This window comes from Phyllostomus hastatus, unplaced genomic scaffold (assembly GCF_019186645.2).
Source record: "Phyllostomus hastatus isolate PE091 unplaced genomic scaffold, TTU_PhHast_1.1 phas_contig_30, whole genome shotgun sequence".
Lineage (NCBI taxonomy): Eukaryota > Metazoa > Chordata > Mammalia > Chiroptera > Phyllostomidae > Phyllostomus > Phyllostomus hastatus.
This window is the reverse complement of record NW_025333841.1, coordinates 9,089,277-9,104,866: the sequence shown is the minus strand read 5'-3', so window position 1 is coordinate 9,104,866 and position 15,590 is coordinate 9,089,277. Positions and strand designations below refer to the sequence as shown.

General features: G+C 38.2%; 1 protein-coding gene across 1 annotated transcript; it reads left to right on the top strand.

Moving 5' to 3' along the window:
* The first annotated feature begins 10,266 nt into the window (after positions 1–10,266).
* Positions 10,267–14,690, top strand: BRS3 (bombesin receptor subtype 3). The gene is made up of 3 exons (XM_045839454.1): positions 10,267–10,700; positions 12,263–12,614; positions 14,277–14,690. The coding sequence occupies exons 1-3, from the start codon at positions 10,267–10,269 to the stop codon at positions 14,688–14,690; spliced, it is 1,200 nt and encodes a 399-aa protein (XP_045695410.1).
* Positions 14,691–15,590: the final 900 nt, after the last annotated feature.

Sequence of the window (15,590 nt, the reverse complement as noted above, 5' to 3'; positions counted from 1 at the left end):
TGGAACCACAAAAGGCCCCACAAGGCAACAACAATCCTGAGAAAGAAGAACAATGTTGGAGGAATCATACTATCTAATATCAAACTATACTATAAAGCTATAGTAATCAAAACAGCATGGTGCTGGCAAACAAACAAACAAACAAACCCAGAAACATAGATCAATGGAACAGAGCAGAGAGCCCAGAAATAAACCCACACCCTTATAGTCAATTAATATTTGTCAGCAAGCACACACAAGGGGCTAAAGATAGTTTATTCAATAAATGGTGTTGGGAGAATTGGACAGATATGTGCAGAAAAATGAAACTAAACCATCTTGCTACATCACGCAGAAGAATAAACTCAAAATGGATCAAAGACTTAAATGTTAAACCTAAAACCATAAAAATTATAGAAGAAAACATAGGCAGCAAAATCACAGATATTGCTTGCAGCAATATTTTATGGGATATATCTACCCAGGCAAGGGAAACAAAAGAAAACAAACAAATGGGACTATACCAACTAAACAGTTTTTGTACAGCAAAGGAAAGCATCAACAAAATAAAAACACAATCCACAGAATGGGAAAACATATTCATCGATACATCTGATAAGGAGTTAATATGCAAATTTTATAAAGAGTTTACAAAACTCAACACCAAAAAAAAATCAAAGGACCCAATTAAAAAATGGGCAAAGGACCTGAATAGACACTTCTCCAAAAACGACATACAGATAGCCAATAGACATATTAAAAGATGCTGAACGTCTCCAATCATCAGAGAAATGCAAATTAAAACCACAATGAGATTTAATCTCACACCTGTCAGAAATGGCTATCATCAATAAATTAACAAACTACAACTGCTGGTGTGGATGTGGAAAAACAGAAACACTTTTGTACTGTTAGTGGGAATGCTGACTATGGAAAGCAGTATGGAGAGATACCTCAAAAAATTAAAAATGGCCCTGGCTGGTGTAGTTCAGTGGATTGAGTGCTGGCCTCAAACCAGAAAGATGCTGGTCAATTCCCAGCCAGTGTACATGCCTGGGTTGCAGGCCAGGTCTCCAGTTGGTGTGTGCTGATGTGTCACTCCCTCTCTTTCTCCTTCTTTTCCCTCTCTCTAAAAATAAATTTAAAATATTTAAAAAATAAAAAATGGATCTGCCTTTTGACCTAGCAATCCCACTTCTGGTAATATATCCAAAGGAACCCAAAACACTAATTCGAAAGAACATAAGCACCTGCAGAAGGCTGAAAGTAAACCCTGTGGAAATGTAACACATGATTAGAGAATGAGAGAATTCTAAGAAAATGGAGATTACTGAGGAGAGAGGTCAAAATGTGCTAATAGATTCATCTACTTCATAATTTGTACCCCAATATTCAGGAAGCCTAAACATTTTATCTGCTGCAAAATTGCCTCAATATTATAACTGTAGAACTTCACATTGATCACAGGATACAATATTAGGCATGTGTGGGTGGACAAATACAGTGATTCATGCATATAAAGGTACCTAAATCTGAACAACCTACATGGTTGTCCACTTTTAGGGAGCCATCAGTTTAATCATGACAAGAATTTGCTTAACAAAAAATTCCACTTAAAAATTCAGTTGGAATTTCTACTGTTTATAGAGCCTACCATTACAGTATGTATTTATTCTAGCTGGTGTCTACAGAGGCCATTCTGAACAGTAGTGTCCCCTTGAAATAGAAAGCTATACCAATAAAGTTTGGGGGCAAGAAATTATGAGGGAGAACAGAAAATTCTGTGACAGCAGGAATCACTATTACATAGATCCAAATATACCCACAAGTCAGATTGTATCTTCATAAAATTGATCTAAATTAATTCATTAATAACAAAGAAATCCATCTTGTTTCCCAACAAAAGTGTGTGTGTGTGTGTGTGTGTGTGTGTGTGTGTCTAGAAAGTATCCATCCATATAATATTAAAAATGGGGACATTTACTAAAGAAGATACAAGATACAAGAAATATTGTACATAGGACAATGATGCCTCAGTACCCTTTAAGGTAGGTATCTTGGGACCTTACACAGTTCACTCAGTCACTATCAGCTACCCCATTGTATTTTCCTGAATCTCATTGATGTTCTGAAGTTTCTTTCCTTTCAAAGGTGATTTTAGTTTTTGAAAAAGCCAGAAGTTACAGGACACAAAATCTGGGCTGGAGTGGGGCTGAATCACCTGGGTGATTTGATGTTTTTGCCAAAAACCGGAATGAGATGTGGTGCATGAGCAGGCACATTGTCATTATGAAGCTGCCAATCAACAGTTGCCCATAGCGGTGACTTTCTGAATCATGTGAATAGTTTCCATGGAGGAATACTCAAGATTCACACAAAATTTGATGAAGATTCATTGCTCAATTCATTTAGTCATTTTGAATGCAACAGCCACACAGGACACATGCTTAGTCAGTGGTTTCTACTGCCCCCACTGAGTAGTAGAATGAAGTCATCATTGTTCATGCATGCCCATTCCAGTCCACACTCCTTGGCTGCCAGGTTACATCGATGTCGTGCAAACCATTCTCATTATATCAACAGTGGCTGGACTTTTTCAAGACAGGCTACATATATATTGGACCTCTGTAATTAGAGACTTACAGGTTGAGAATTCTGGTTATTCATTCTTTAGTTTCCAAATACACAAACAGAATTAGTGCTTGAGTTATAGGCAAAAAGTTCATCCACTTTATCTCTCTCCCATTGGAAAGATTACCCCAAGCATGGGGTTACCCTGGATGATTTGAATGTAGGTATCTGAGTTTAGTAGATCTGGCTTACCAAGTACTGAAAAATATAGGGAACATTTTTGAAGAATGTGTCACATTACAGAACTCCCTTTTCTTTAATGAAGACCAATAGAAATATCTCTTTGATCTCAAATCAGGAAAAGCCATACTTCTTTTAAACTGTTTTTAAAATATATTTTATTAATTATTCTATTGCAGTTGTCCCACTTTTTTCTCCTCTTTATTCCCATCTGCCCTGCACCCTCCTCCTGCCAGCATTCCCCCCCTTAGTTCATGTCCATGGGTCATGCATAAAAGTTCTTTGGCTTCTCCATTTCCCATACTATTCTTAACCTTCCCCTGTCTACTTTGTACCTTCCACTTATGCTTCTTATTCCCTGTACCTTTACCCACATTCTCCCCCTCCCCCTGATAACCCTCTATGTGATTTCCATTTCTGTGATCCTGTTCCTGTTCTAGTTGATTGCTTAGTTTGTTTTTGTTATTTTTTAGGTTCAGTTGTTGATAGTTGTGTTTGTTGTCATTTTACTGTTCATATTTTTGACCTTCTTCTTTTTCTTAGATAAGTACCTTGAACATTTCATATAATAAGGGCTTGGTAATGATGAACGCCTTTAACTTGACCTTATCTGAGAAGCACTTTATCTGCCATTCCATTCTAAATAATAGCTTTGCTGGATAGAGTAATCATGGATGTAGGTCCTTGCCTTTCATGACTTTGAATACTTCTTTCCAGCTCCTTCTTGCCTGTAAGGTTTATTTTGAGAAATCAGCTGATAGTCTAATGGGAACTCCTTTGTAGGTAACTGTCTCTCTTTCTCTTACTGTTTTTAAGATTCTCTCCTCTTTAATCTTGGGGAATGTAATTATGATGTGCTTTGGTGTGTGCTTCCTTGGGAACAACTTATTTTAGACTCTCTGAGCTTCCTGGACTTCCTGGAAGTCTATTTCCTTTGCCAGATTAGGGAAGTTCTTCTTCATTATGTTTTCAAATAAATTTTCCACTCCTTGCTCTTCCTCTTCTCCTTCTGGTATGCTATGATTCAGATGTTGGAATATTTAAAGTTGTCCCGGAGGTTCCTAAGCCTCTCCTTATTTTTTCAAATTCTTGTTTCTTCATTCTGTTCTGGTTGAATGTGTATTTCTTCCTTCTGCTCCAAACCATTGATTTGAGTCCCAGTTCCTTCCCATCACTGTTGGTTCCCTCTACATTTTCCTTTATTTCACTTTTCATAGCCTTCACTTTCTCCTCTATTATGTGACCATACTCAATCATTTCTGTAAGCACCCTGATTACCAGTGTTTTGAACTATGCATCTGATAGGTTGGCTATGTCTTCATTGCTTAGTTGTATTTTTTCTGGAGCTTTGATCTGTTCTTTCATTTGGGCCATTTTTTTTTGTCCCAGTGGGCCTGTTATGTAGTAAGGGGCAGAACCTTAGGTATTGGGCAGGGAGGGGCCACCCATGTCACTGCATTGTGGTGCTATATATGGGGGAAGGGTCTGAGAAGGAACAATGCCACTTGCTCTGTTCTTGGCTGTCTTTCAGTCACTTCCTCCACTACCCACAAGCAAATTGGGCCCTTCTGATGCTGATTCCTGAGTGGGTGAGCTTGTGTACTTTCTAGGACCCTGTGGGTCTCTACAACGAACCCTGCTCTGAGGCTGGGAGTTTCTACTGTTGCCTCAACCCCCATAGATTTTTATAGCCAGAGGTTTTGAGGCTTCCTTTTTCCCTGCTGGAACCCTGGGTTGTGTGGTTTATCTCGCTCCCCAGTTGTTCCTCCCAGTTTATCTACACGTAAATGTGGGACTGCCCAGTCCACCTTGCCATGACTCCTCTCCACCCTGGCTGCCATCTCTGCCCATCCTACCAGTCTGGATGAAGGTTTCTTCTTAACTTCTTGGTTGTCAGACTTCCATATGGTTCAATTTCCTGGCAGTTTTTGTTTTTAAATTTGGTGTTTTCCTTCTTTTGGTTGTGTGAGGAGGCAAAATGTATCTACCTGTGCCCCCATCTTGGCCGAAATTCCTAAACTGTTTTTTTATACTACATAAGTGGTTCTCAGAGTGTGGGTCCCAAGCAGGAGCATTGGTATCACCTGGGAAATTGTGAGAAATGCAAATGTCCAAGCTCCAGCCTAGAACTAACAAATTAGAAATTCTGGAGGTGAAACCCAGCAATCTGTGTTTTGATGAGCCTTCCTGGTGATTCTAATGCAAGCCAAAACTTGAGAGAGCCACTGTCCTGTATAGTTGATGACTGAGAAGCTTGGGGCCAAGTTTACTGTTTCTCTCTGGCAACTGTTTTCTAATTCCTCTGCCCAGCATATTAGAGGCAGAGAGGAGTTCTTCAGCACCATTAGATCCCCAGCTCCTTAGAGATTTAAGAAGGATTTTGCTAACACTAACTGAATTGGACTGAATCAGGAAACCCAACTTTCGAAAAATGATAATTTACTTGTACAATATCCAATACTTCCTTCAAGTGAAAGGCTACATTAAGATTGTATTACAGATAACCATCACTCAGAACTGTTGGAAATTGAGCTGAATGGAAGTCCTAGAAGTACAGAATTAAAGAAATAACTACATCAAAACTGGAAGGAGAAGTGGAGATACAGAATAGAGTGGTCCTCCACACATGTGCTGGATAAAAATTTGGAGAGATATCTCAGGAACCAGGGGTCCCAGCCCAACACCAGGCACCTCAGCCCAGGGTTCCTGTACCTGGAAGATAAGTCCCCATAACTTATGGCTATGAAAACCAGTGGGGATTAAGGCTTTGCAAGACAGAAACTACCAGACTCCCAGGCAGTTCCTCCTAAAGGACCTGCACATGGACTTACTTGGACTCACTTGAACTCATTTCCTCTGAGCTGCAGTGTGGAAGCAGCAGATTTAATGACATCAGAGATGTGTGGGGAGGAAGTGATTTGTCTGACATCAGGACGATCCCTGGGGAGCAGATTTCTCCCAGACAGAAATGCTGGCAGAGGCCATTGTCCCTTTTCTGAGCCCTCCTCCCACAGAGCCACAGAGTCAGAAGTGGGGCACCATATCTGAGAGTCCATCAACCTGGATCATACTGTTTGCCCCACCCTGGTGATTCCCTGAGGCCATAACCCATTCAACTTCAGGCTTACCTAAGCTGTTTCTGGTGGCTTTTCTAGACAAATGTCTTATCTTGGACCATGCTTCAAATTTTCCTAAATTCTCTCAAACAAGCAGTATCTGGCTTTATAGCAAAGCCCTGTACCTCTCCCTAATTTCCCCAGGCTCAGGACAAGCAGAAGCCAGCCTTGTTTCACAGCTTGGCCTCTCTAGGGCACCTCCAAGCCCAGCACAAGTAGCAACCATCTGCAAATAACTTTGTAGCTAGTGGTGTTTGATCCCAGATAGAACACAGTCAGTGGCTGATTTGGACCTGCCAACAGCAATCAAGGCTCAACTACAAAAGGAGGGTATAAACAGCCCACACAGTGGGTGCACCTTGAGTACCCAGATTTGGTAATAGCAGATGCTGTCCCACTGGACCCTACAGGACACCTACTGCATTAGGCCATGCTACCAAGCCAGGGAAACATAGCAGCTCTACCTAATACATAGAAACAAACACAGGGAAGCTGGCAAAATGAAAAGACAAAGAAACATGGCCTAAATGAAAGAACAGAACAAAACTCCAGAAAAAGAGCTAAACAAAATGGAAGAAAGCAATCTATCAGAGGCAGAGTTCAAAACACTGGTTATGAGGATACTCTAGGAATTTAGTGAGGATTTTCAACAGCACAAAAAAGATCCAGCCAGAAACAAAGGATACACTAACTGAAATAAAGAACAATTTACAGGGAAACAACAGTAGAGTGGATGAAGCAGAGAATCAAATCTATGTTTTGGAACATAAGGAAGAAAAAAAACAACCAATTCGAACAACAAGAAAAAATAATCCAAAAAAAAAAATAAATAAGGATAGTATAAGCAGCCTCTGGGAAAACTTCAAGAGGTCCAATATTGTCATCATAGGGGTGCCAGAAGAATAAGAGGAAGAGCAAGACATTGAAAATCTATTTGAAAAAATAATGAAAGAAAACTTCCCTAATTTGATGAAGGAAATAGATATGCAAGTCCAGGAAGCACAGAGAGTCCCAAACAAAGTGGATGCAAAGAGGCCCAATCCAAGACACATCATAATAAAATTTCCAAAGGTTAAAGATAAAGAGAAAATCTTAAAAGCAACAAGAGAAAAGGCAGTTAGTTACCTACAGGGAGTTCCTGTAAGACTCTCAGCTAATTTCTCAAAAGAAACTTTGCAGGCTAGAAGAGATTGGCAAGAGATATTCAAAGTGTTGAAAATCAAGGACTTACAACCAAGATTACTCTACCCATCAAAGCTATCATTTAGAATGGATGGGCAGTTAAAGTGCTTCACAGACAAGGTAAAGCTAAAGGAGTTCATCATCACCAAACCAGTTTTATACAAAATGTTAAAGAGTCTTCTTGAAGAAGAAGAGGAAGATAAAAAACATGAGCAATAAAATGGCAATAAATACATATCTATAAACAACTGAATCTAACAAAATAAACAAATAGAACAAAAACAGGATCATAGATACAGAGAATGTTTTGTTGGTTGCCAGATGGGAGGGGGGTCAGGAAGATGGGTATAAAGATGAAAGGATTAAAAAGTACAAATAGGTCGCTACAGAATAGTCATGCGGATGTAAAGTACGGCATAGGGAATAGAGTAGCCAAACAACTTACATGTAGGATCCATGGACTCGGACAACAGTTTGGGGATTTCCTGAGGGAGTGAGGGGCTAGGTGGTGGGGGACAAAATGGGAAAATTTTGGATAACTGTAATAGCATAATCAATAAAACATAATAAAATGAAAAAGACTGTATTACAATTGCTTAATTTATAGCTAAGTGGTTGGTTTTGAAAACCTTGTATGATTATATTGTCTAATTATGAACTAAAAACAAACAAACAAAAGGATTTCGTCATTTTGTATAAGATAAGTGCCCTACAGCTTTACCTACAAAAGACATGGTGATGTTTTGTGGTGAATTATAAGGTTAAAAAAGTAGATGTTGGCTATTCTTATTGACAGTCAAATGTCACTAATAATATCAATATCAAGATATAATAAAATATTAATAATATTAAATTTAAATAATTAGAACCATTACATACTGTAATACTAGCAAATGGTGACTGACAAAATATATAATAAAAGCTTTTATAAATTGAAAATTAAAGCAGATGTATTTAAATAATCTATCATGATTTGCTTGTTAGCCTGGAAATCTCTTATTCTTATTCTTAACCTTATTCTTAGGTTAGTAAAACATGCAGAAAAACCAATTCCACAATGCCAAATGAGTGAATATGACTTACTGTCAGGAACTCTTAACTCTTGTCACTGATTTTTAACCTTTTGGGATTGAGAGAGATCTCATTTCATCTGAACCACAGAGTACTTCTGTGACCTTACATGAGATAATTTCCCCGCTCTGAACCTCATTTCTGCCTCTGAAAAAGGAGGATTTGATTTTATCATTTCTAAGGTCACTTCAATCTCTGATATTCTGGGATTCTAGATTTCTAGAGATAAGGCCATCACTGTTCCAGTACCACCCCCAAATCACTGCTCTCTCCTGACTTCTCCTGACCAGAAAGAAGAAAGAGGATAAAAGGCAGATTGGTGGTGGCAGACTGGTGGCTGCAGCCTAATGGAAAGCATGCATGAGAACTTTGGAATCCAGATGATTTTGGAAATCACATGCAGGATTTGTTTCTTGCTGTGTGGCCATCAGTTGAGGTGTGAATTGAGGGATACTGTTTGTTCTTCCCTAAACTATATGTAGAATCCCAAAAATTTTATCATAAACTTTGTGAGAATAATATATAAACCATATAAAGCCATTTTCAGTAAAGAACATCTTAAAAGATCTAGTCCAGTGCATGAAATTACTTAAGTGTATATAATAAAAGCTAAGAGACTTGTGTTTACCTATACATCTCCCTTCCCCATTCCCATCAAAACAGTTATTTAGCTGAATAATTCAAGCTCCGGAGATAGGGTAGAGGATAGGTGTGGTTTAAGAGGCTCAAATTAACCAGATAATTGATTCAATTCATCCAATTCACTTTCCTGTAGAATTTATTACACCTATTCTGTCAGTATCAAGAGCAATCTTTGTTTGCCACTACTGTTCATTGGCTAGCCAAATACTTTGCTGGTTTTCATTTCACTTCCCAGGCTAATTCTTATATGGATATGTTTTTAACACCTCACTACAAAAAGTTTCTCATAGCTGAGAGATTATCCTTTGAAATTGATCATTTCAGAAAATATTTCTTAGCAGGTTATATTATTAAATACTTTCAAAATGCAGGCTTCCAACTCCTAATCAACCTCCCACCTCACATACACACATAAATCACATACTTACATTTCCTGTAACATGGGGCTTTTCTTGCTGGTACTAAGGTAAATTGTCTTGATTTTTTGCCTCCTGTTGATATCTACATGCCCATCATCTCTGGAGTAGCCTATGTCATTCTCTCACTTGAAAAGAATAATTTTAACTCTTACAAGTCTTTTTGTGTCAGAACCTTGACTGTGTTCTGTGTTATTTTGTTTTGTAACAAGGCAGGTTCATTTAAACTATTTCTTAAGAGAGAAACCCTAAACTGCATTTAAAAATATATGAAATTAAAACAAACAGTAAAAACTGTTTTATTAGGACATTTAGAGACAAAGCAACTGGTGATTTGCCTGCATTTTTCATCTCTTAAAGGTTGCTTTGCTGTTGTGCAGTGCAGCCTCAGTAATATGCACAAAGTTGGGAATTACCATGTGTCAGAGCAAGATGATATGTCCAGGTCACCTGAATTATCCATCATTAGAGGTGACATCAGCCCTGTAAAAATGTGAATGATCTTTGCTTTAGCACATCACTGATATGAAACTTAGAGAAGTGGATTCAAGTCTGTGCTTGAGGGTACATACATACTTATTTATCATGTAAAAGAAAGTGCATTAGACCATGTTCTGATTGCAGAAAAATGAATGAGTTCCAGGACAAAAGTGACAAGATCTATATAGATCTTCGTGGTTAGATAGGGAAACAGAGTGATTCTAATAAACAATGGGTATTATTTTATACTACCTAGTTATTCATAAGATTCCCCAACAGGGAAGAACAAGCAACTGCAGAGCATTTCCCAAACCCCCCTCCTTCAGTCACAGAAACGTCAATAAAACTCTTCCACCTCCCACTCTTCAGTGCCAGATTCGTAAGCACTTAGCCAAGCATGCTGGGAGACACAGAATAACGGAAAGAGGCGAATATCTGGATGTCTTGAATTTGCTTGCATTCTGCTCTGTTTCTCTACCATCTCGTTACTAGACATGGGCATTAGATGTGACAATCAACAACATCTGAGCTGAACAGAAGAAACATTAAAGGCATAGTCTTCAGGAGAAATGCCTCGACGACAGCCTCAGTCACCTAATCAGACTTTAATTTTAATCACAAATGACACAGAATCATCCAGCCCTGTCATTCCTAATGATACCAAGAATAAAGGATGGACCGGAGACAACTCTCCAGGAATAGAAGCTTTGTGTGCCATCTACATAACGTATGCTGTGATCATTTCAGTGGGCATCCTTGGAAATGCTATTCTCATCAAAGTGTTTTTCAAGACCAAATCCATGCAAACAGTTCCAAACATTTTCATCACTAGCCTGGCTTTTGGAGATCTTTTACTTCTACTAACTTGTGTGCCAGTGGATGCAACCCACTACCTTGCAGAAGGATGGCTGTTTGGAAGAATTGGATGTAAGGTGCTCTCTTTCATCCGGCTCACTTCTGTTGGTGTATCAGTGTTCACATTAACAATTCTCAGCGCTGACAGGTGGGTTTCTTTCTTCAATTACATTTGCCAGGATGTGATATGAGGCAAAAAGAAAAGAGAACAAGATATGAAAAGAAATAAAAGCTTGTAGTTAGTATTTACTGGCTCCTATCCTGTTTTTCCTACACTCTGTAACCGAGGTGTAAGATTGAAATATTGGGGAGCATTTTAAATAAAAGTTGGTATAAGAATGTTAAAATTCCTGTGTTAGCATCAGAAGAGAGATTGAAATTGCATGTTTTAGGGATAATATATTCTCTTTGAAATGTAATTGTTTGCTTGAAAGCACATTTGAAAGATGCCCCCCCCCCCAGTTTATTACAGCAAATTGTTTCAGGTGTAAAAGAAAAACAATTTATGCTTTATACATTAGTGCATCCTAGTGGTGCAATATTGTCAACATTAGAACACCAGCCTAAGTGTGAAATTGACCATATATGCATTACTGACTACCAGGAGAGCAGTAAAAAAATTGCATACATCTAATATATTTAAAATTAATCAAATTAATAGCAGAAAAATAGCAAGCTTTTTGGCTTCCTGGTAACTCAGTGTAATGTCATCACTTAATTGTATTTGTTTTCTCTATAGGTATCCAATGACATTCTTGTTTTCAGAGAAATAAAATAACCTTGTTTAACTTTCAGAGCTCTATGGATAGAGCATGTGAGATCCTCTGGCAGTCAGAGTGTTTGGGCTCAGTTAGGATATTTTCAGTGTAAGCACTGTTTTTCTGTGTTCCTATTGTAGAATGGTGACTGAAAACATGAACAAAATTGAGCCTCCAAATGTTAAAAGTGATGCTTAGGAAAGTCTGCAAGAAGCCTGTAATAAACACCTGGCAGTACCAGAAGGATAGCTTCTTCAGATTCTGGAATCTGAGATGAGGAAAAGCTTTCTTGGTGTCTTTTTGGGATCTTTGCTTTGATGGGTTTTATATTATATTATATATTTGAGGACAGATTTACTTAAAGGCTGTAGATTTTAAGGTGGATGTGTTAGAATAAAGACATCCATCTTTGCATGGGCACAGGGCTTCTGATTTCACCCTCTTCTTGACCCCAATCTACCTACCTGTGGCTTGGGCAATAAGTTACCACTTTTGAACAAGGAGGAAATTAACCGTCTCCTCTCTACTGCATAAACTCATGGGATTCCTGTATAGGAATAAAGGAGAATTAGGTTTAACATCAGTCACTTATACAAAAAAGAAGTCTTTTAGAATATGTAAGGTGATACACAGGCAATGAATTACTCTCAATCACACATAAAATCATGCTGGAAAAAACTTATTTGTCTTAAACAGAGGATCTACACATAAAATTATAAACTTGCAAACCTGGAATATCCCACACTGGCGAATAAGGGAAGAGGTGATGAACACAAATTAAAAAAACTGGGATGTCTTATGTGTATTTAAAACCATAACTAATTCCAAGTGGTTAATTTTGACTTGGTTATATACATTTGGATAGGAGGTAGAACTGAGTGACCACTTTTAACCCTAAGATTTTGTAATTTTGATATTTATTTGATCTTTGCTTCTGCTTATGTATTTCTAGATACAAGGCAGTTGTGAAGCCACTAGAGCGACAGCCCTCCAATGCCATCCTGAAGACCTGTGCCAAAGCTGGGTGCATCTGGATCATGTCAATGATAATTGCTCTACCAGAGGCTATATTTTCAAATGTATATACTTTTCGAGACCCCGACAAAAATACAACATTTGAATCATGTGCTTCTTATCCTGTTTCAGAGAGGCTCCTGCAAGAGATACATTCTCTGCTGTGCTTCTTAGTATTCTATATTATTCCACTCTCTATTATCTCTGTCTATTATTCTTTGATTGCTAAGACTCTTTACAGAAGCACCTTGAACATGCCTACTGAGGAACAAAGCCATGCTCGTAAGCAGGTATGTACATATCAGGATTCATGAATGAATTTAGAAGTGAAAGGTCCTACTTTAGCACCTGTGAACAATAAATACAGCACGAGTATGGTATTTTTGTTATGATCATGGGCTGTGGAGTCTGTCAGACCCACAATTTAATCCCAGTTCTACCACATACTAGCTGAGCAGTCTTGAGCAAATTACTTAACCTCCCTGCACTTCAGTTTTCTCATCTGTAAAATGAAAATGGGGACTGGATGATATATATGAAATGCTTAGCATAGTAAGCATTCAATAAACAATAGAAGTATTATTATTAGAAAAGGGACAACTGAAGTTTGGGAGCAGTCAAAATTATTCACCTCTGTAATAGTGAGGATCATTGCACAACGTGAGACCATAAAGTGAAGCATCTTTTATTGTATAACATGTAACAGAATGATAGAAAAACACAGGATGATAGAACTGGCAAGAAGCCATAACATTATTCAATGCAAACCACTTACACAGAGATGAGTAAACTTTGGTCTCCAGGGATGAAGTGCCAGTGGCAAAAGAACACAGTGACTCACAGAAGCTTATTTAAGACTGTTGCAAGAAATTAAAAAAAAATATTGCAAGAGCCAGGTGTGCTGTTCTGTAAATATGAACAGAATAAAAAGAATGTTGCCAAAACACTGTTCCATTTGATTTTTTAAAATGCAACAGGATTTCTATCTTTCTTGAGTGGAGAGGGATGATTCCATTTACCTCTTGATCAGTTTACAGAGAGATCAGTGCCTTTTTTTGCAGCTGGTCCATTCAGTTGGTTCAACAGCAGTGCTCATAAAGCTAAAGTTGCACATTTAATGCCCATGTGACCAGTTATCTTTGCTCTATCCGTAACCAGAGGCAACATCTTCATTTCATCTGATTAATTTCTCTTATTAATAGGTATAGGATTTTTTTACATATGAAAGAGGCACAATTAGTTTTTATTCTTTTGACTACATAGAATTCCTATAGGTTAAAAAACAATTTTTGGTACCAACTTGGCAATTTTCCTAAACCTCAGAATAATATTCTAACCTAGTCAGCCTCTGCTGATATGATGAAACCAGTCTTGTATAATACCTCTATTTTTTTTTAAGATTTTTTTATTTATTTATTTTATTTTTAGAGAGAGGGAAGGGAGGGAGGGAGAGAGAGAGAGAGAGAGAGAGAGAGAGAGAGAGAAACATCAATGTGTGGTTGCTGGGGGTTATGGCCTGCAACCCAGGAATGTACCCTGGCTGGGAATCGAACCTGGGACACTTTGGTTCCCAGCCCGCGCTCAATCCACTGAGCTACGCCAGCCAGGGCTATAATACCTCTATTTTTAACTAAAGTAAAATTTCCAGAATTCCACAACACTCCTTGAGAGATAACTAGAGACATCTTCGAGTCCCTCAAAACCAGGGGTGGGAGCCTCTGAAGTAGAGCTAATGAGACCAAGAACATGGATTACCATGCTAATTAACTTGCTGTATTCTATAGCCACTGGCTGCCTTCCCACATGCGTCAGGTAGTTGTCTCACACATGTATGTCCAAAAGAACACCAGCTTGTTGACTGTACATTTCTATGTAAATCTAGAGAATGGTTTTTAAAAGACTCTGCCAGCTAAATGATTTGTTTCTTTTGCCATTTTTATTTCCCCTTATAGATTGAATCCCGGAAGAGAATTGCCAAAACGGTGTTGGTGCTGGTGGTTCTGTTTGCTCTCTGTTGGTTACCGAATCACCTCTTGTATCTCTACCATTCATTCACTTACCAAACTTACATGGACCCCTCTGCCATTCATTTTATTGTCACCATTTTCTCTCGGGTTCTGGCTTTCAGCAATTCTTGTGTAAATCCTTTTGCTCTTTACTGGCTGAGTAAAACCTTCCAGAAGCATTTTAAAGCTCAGTTATTCTGTTGCAAGGCAGAGCTGCCTGACCCTCCTCCTGCCGATACTCCTCTTGACAACCTGGCTGTAATGGGAAGGGTCCCCGGTGCTGGGAGCACGCAGATGTCTGAAACTAGTATGTCTTTGTTCACTGGGTGGAGTGTGAAGAAGGAAGATGACAGAGTCTAGCTTTTAAATTAAAAATGGTATTTTTCCTCCCAGCGTATGTATCCAATACTGAGCTGTGCATAGGTATATGGTGTCAGGGTTTTTGTTGCTTACGAATTGTGTTAAAATCTTAGGAGTGAAGGTCTTTTAAAAGTAAAAGACAAACCATGATTTTCTTTAAAGTACAAACGTTAATGTTGTTGGGCTTTCTAAGTAAAGTGAAGCCCCACTAGGTGTAGAAAGAAACATTTATATATGTCAGTGGGTCTTAAGGGAGGTTGCACAGAAAGGAAGGTAAAATGAACAAGGTAATTTTTAAAAATCGAATTTGTTTCCATCACATCTATAATGCTTCTAATTACTCATATATTCCTGTGATTTTCATAAAATTGTGTTTGTGTTTATTATGTGGTATAAATCTACACATTACACCTTGCATTTGAAAAGGGGACCAAAAACATCTCTTTTGCACTTTCCTTAAAAAAAGAAGTCCTAAAAAATAAACCTTCACGGGGTTTTTGACTGCCCTTTTCTGTTAATCTCTATTTCATTATAAGTAAACTGCGCAATTGTAATGAAAATGTTTTGGGGTCAGTGAGTATAAAGCAAGGAGTGAGCATCTGAAGCAAGGAGCTTGCTTTACTGGGTCAACACTTACTGACTTAATGCAGTTCTATTTACAACGACTATCAATTAATAATTGGAAAATGTTCCCTCTCACAAATAATATGGAAAATTTGCCTTATTTACAGGCAAAATAAGTGGCCACATTTATGGTGTCTTTTGAGGTCCGCCTCCCCAAGAAGGATGGACCCCTGTTGAAAAATCTGCAAGCCTGCTGGTGTCTGAAATTCTTCCTTTAAGAAAATTCATTTCTTTTGGTAAGCAGTGCCCTCTTTCTTAAAAATGCAGAAGTACCAC

What these genes read in the sequence shown, in the direction of transcription:
- BRS3 (XM_045839454.1), top strand. Translation starts at nt 10,267, where the DNA reads ATGCCTCGACGACAGCCTCAGTCACCTAATCAGACTTTAATTTTAATC. An exon ending in ACAATTCTCAGCGCTGACAG is followed by an intron (nt 10,701 to 12,262) that starts GTGGGTTTCTTT and finishes ATGTATTTCTAG; the next exon opens with ATACAAGGCAGTTGTGAAGC. An exon ending in AAAGCCATGCTCGTAAGCAG is followed by an intron (nt 12,615 to 14,276) that starts GTATGTACATAT and finishes TTCCCCTTATAG; the next exon opens with ATTGAATCCCGGAAGAGAAT.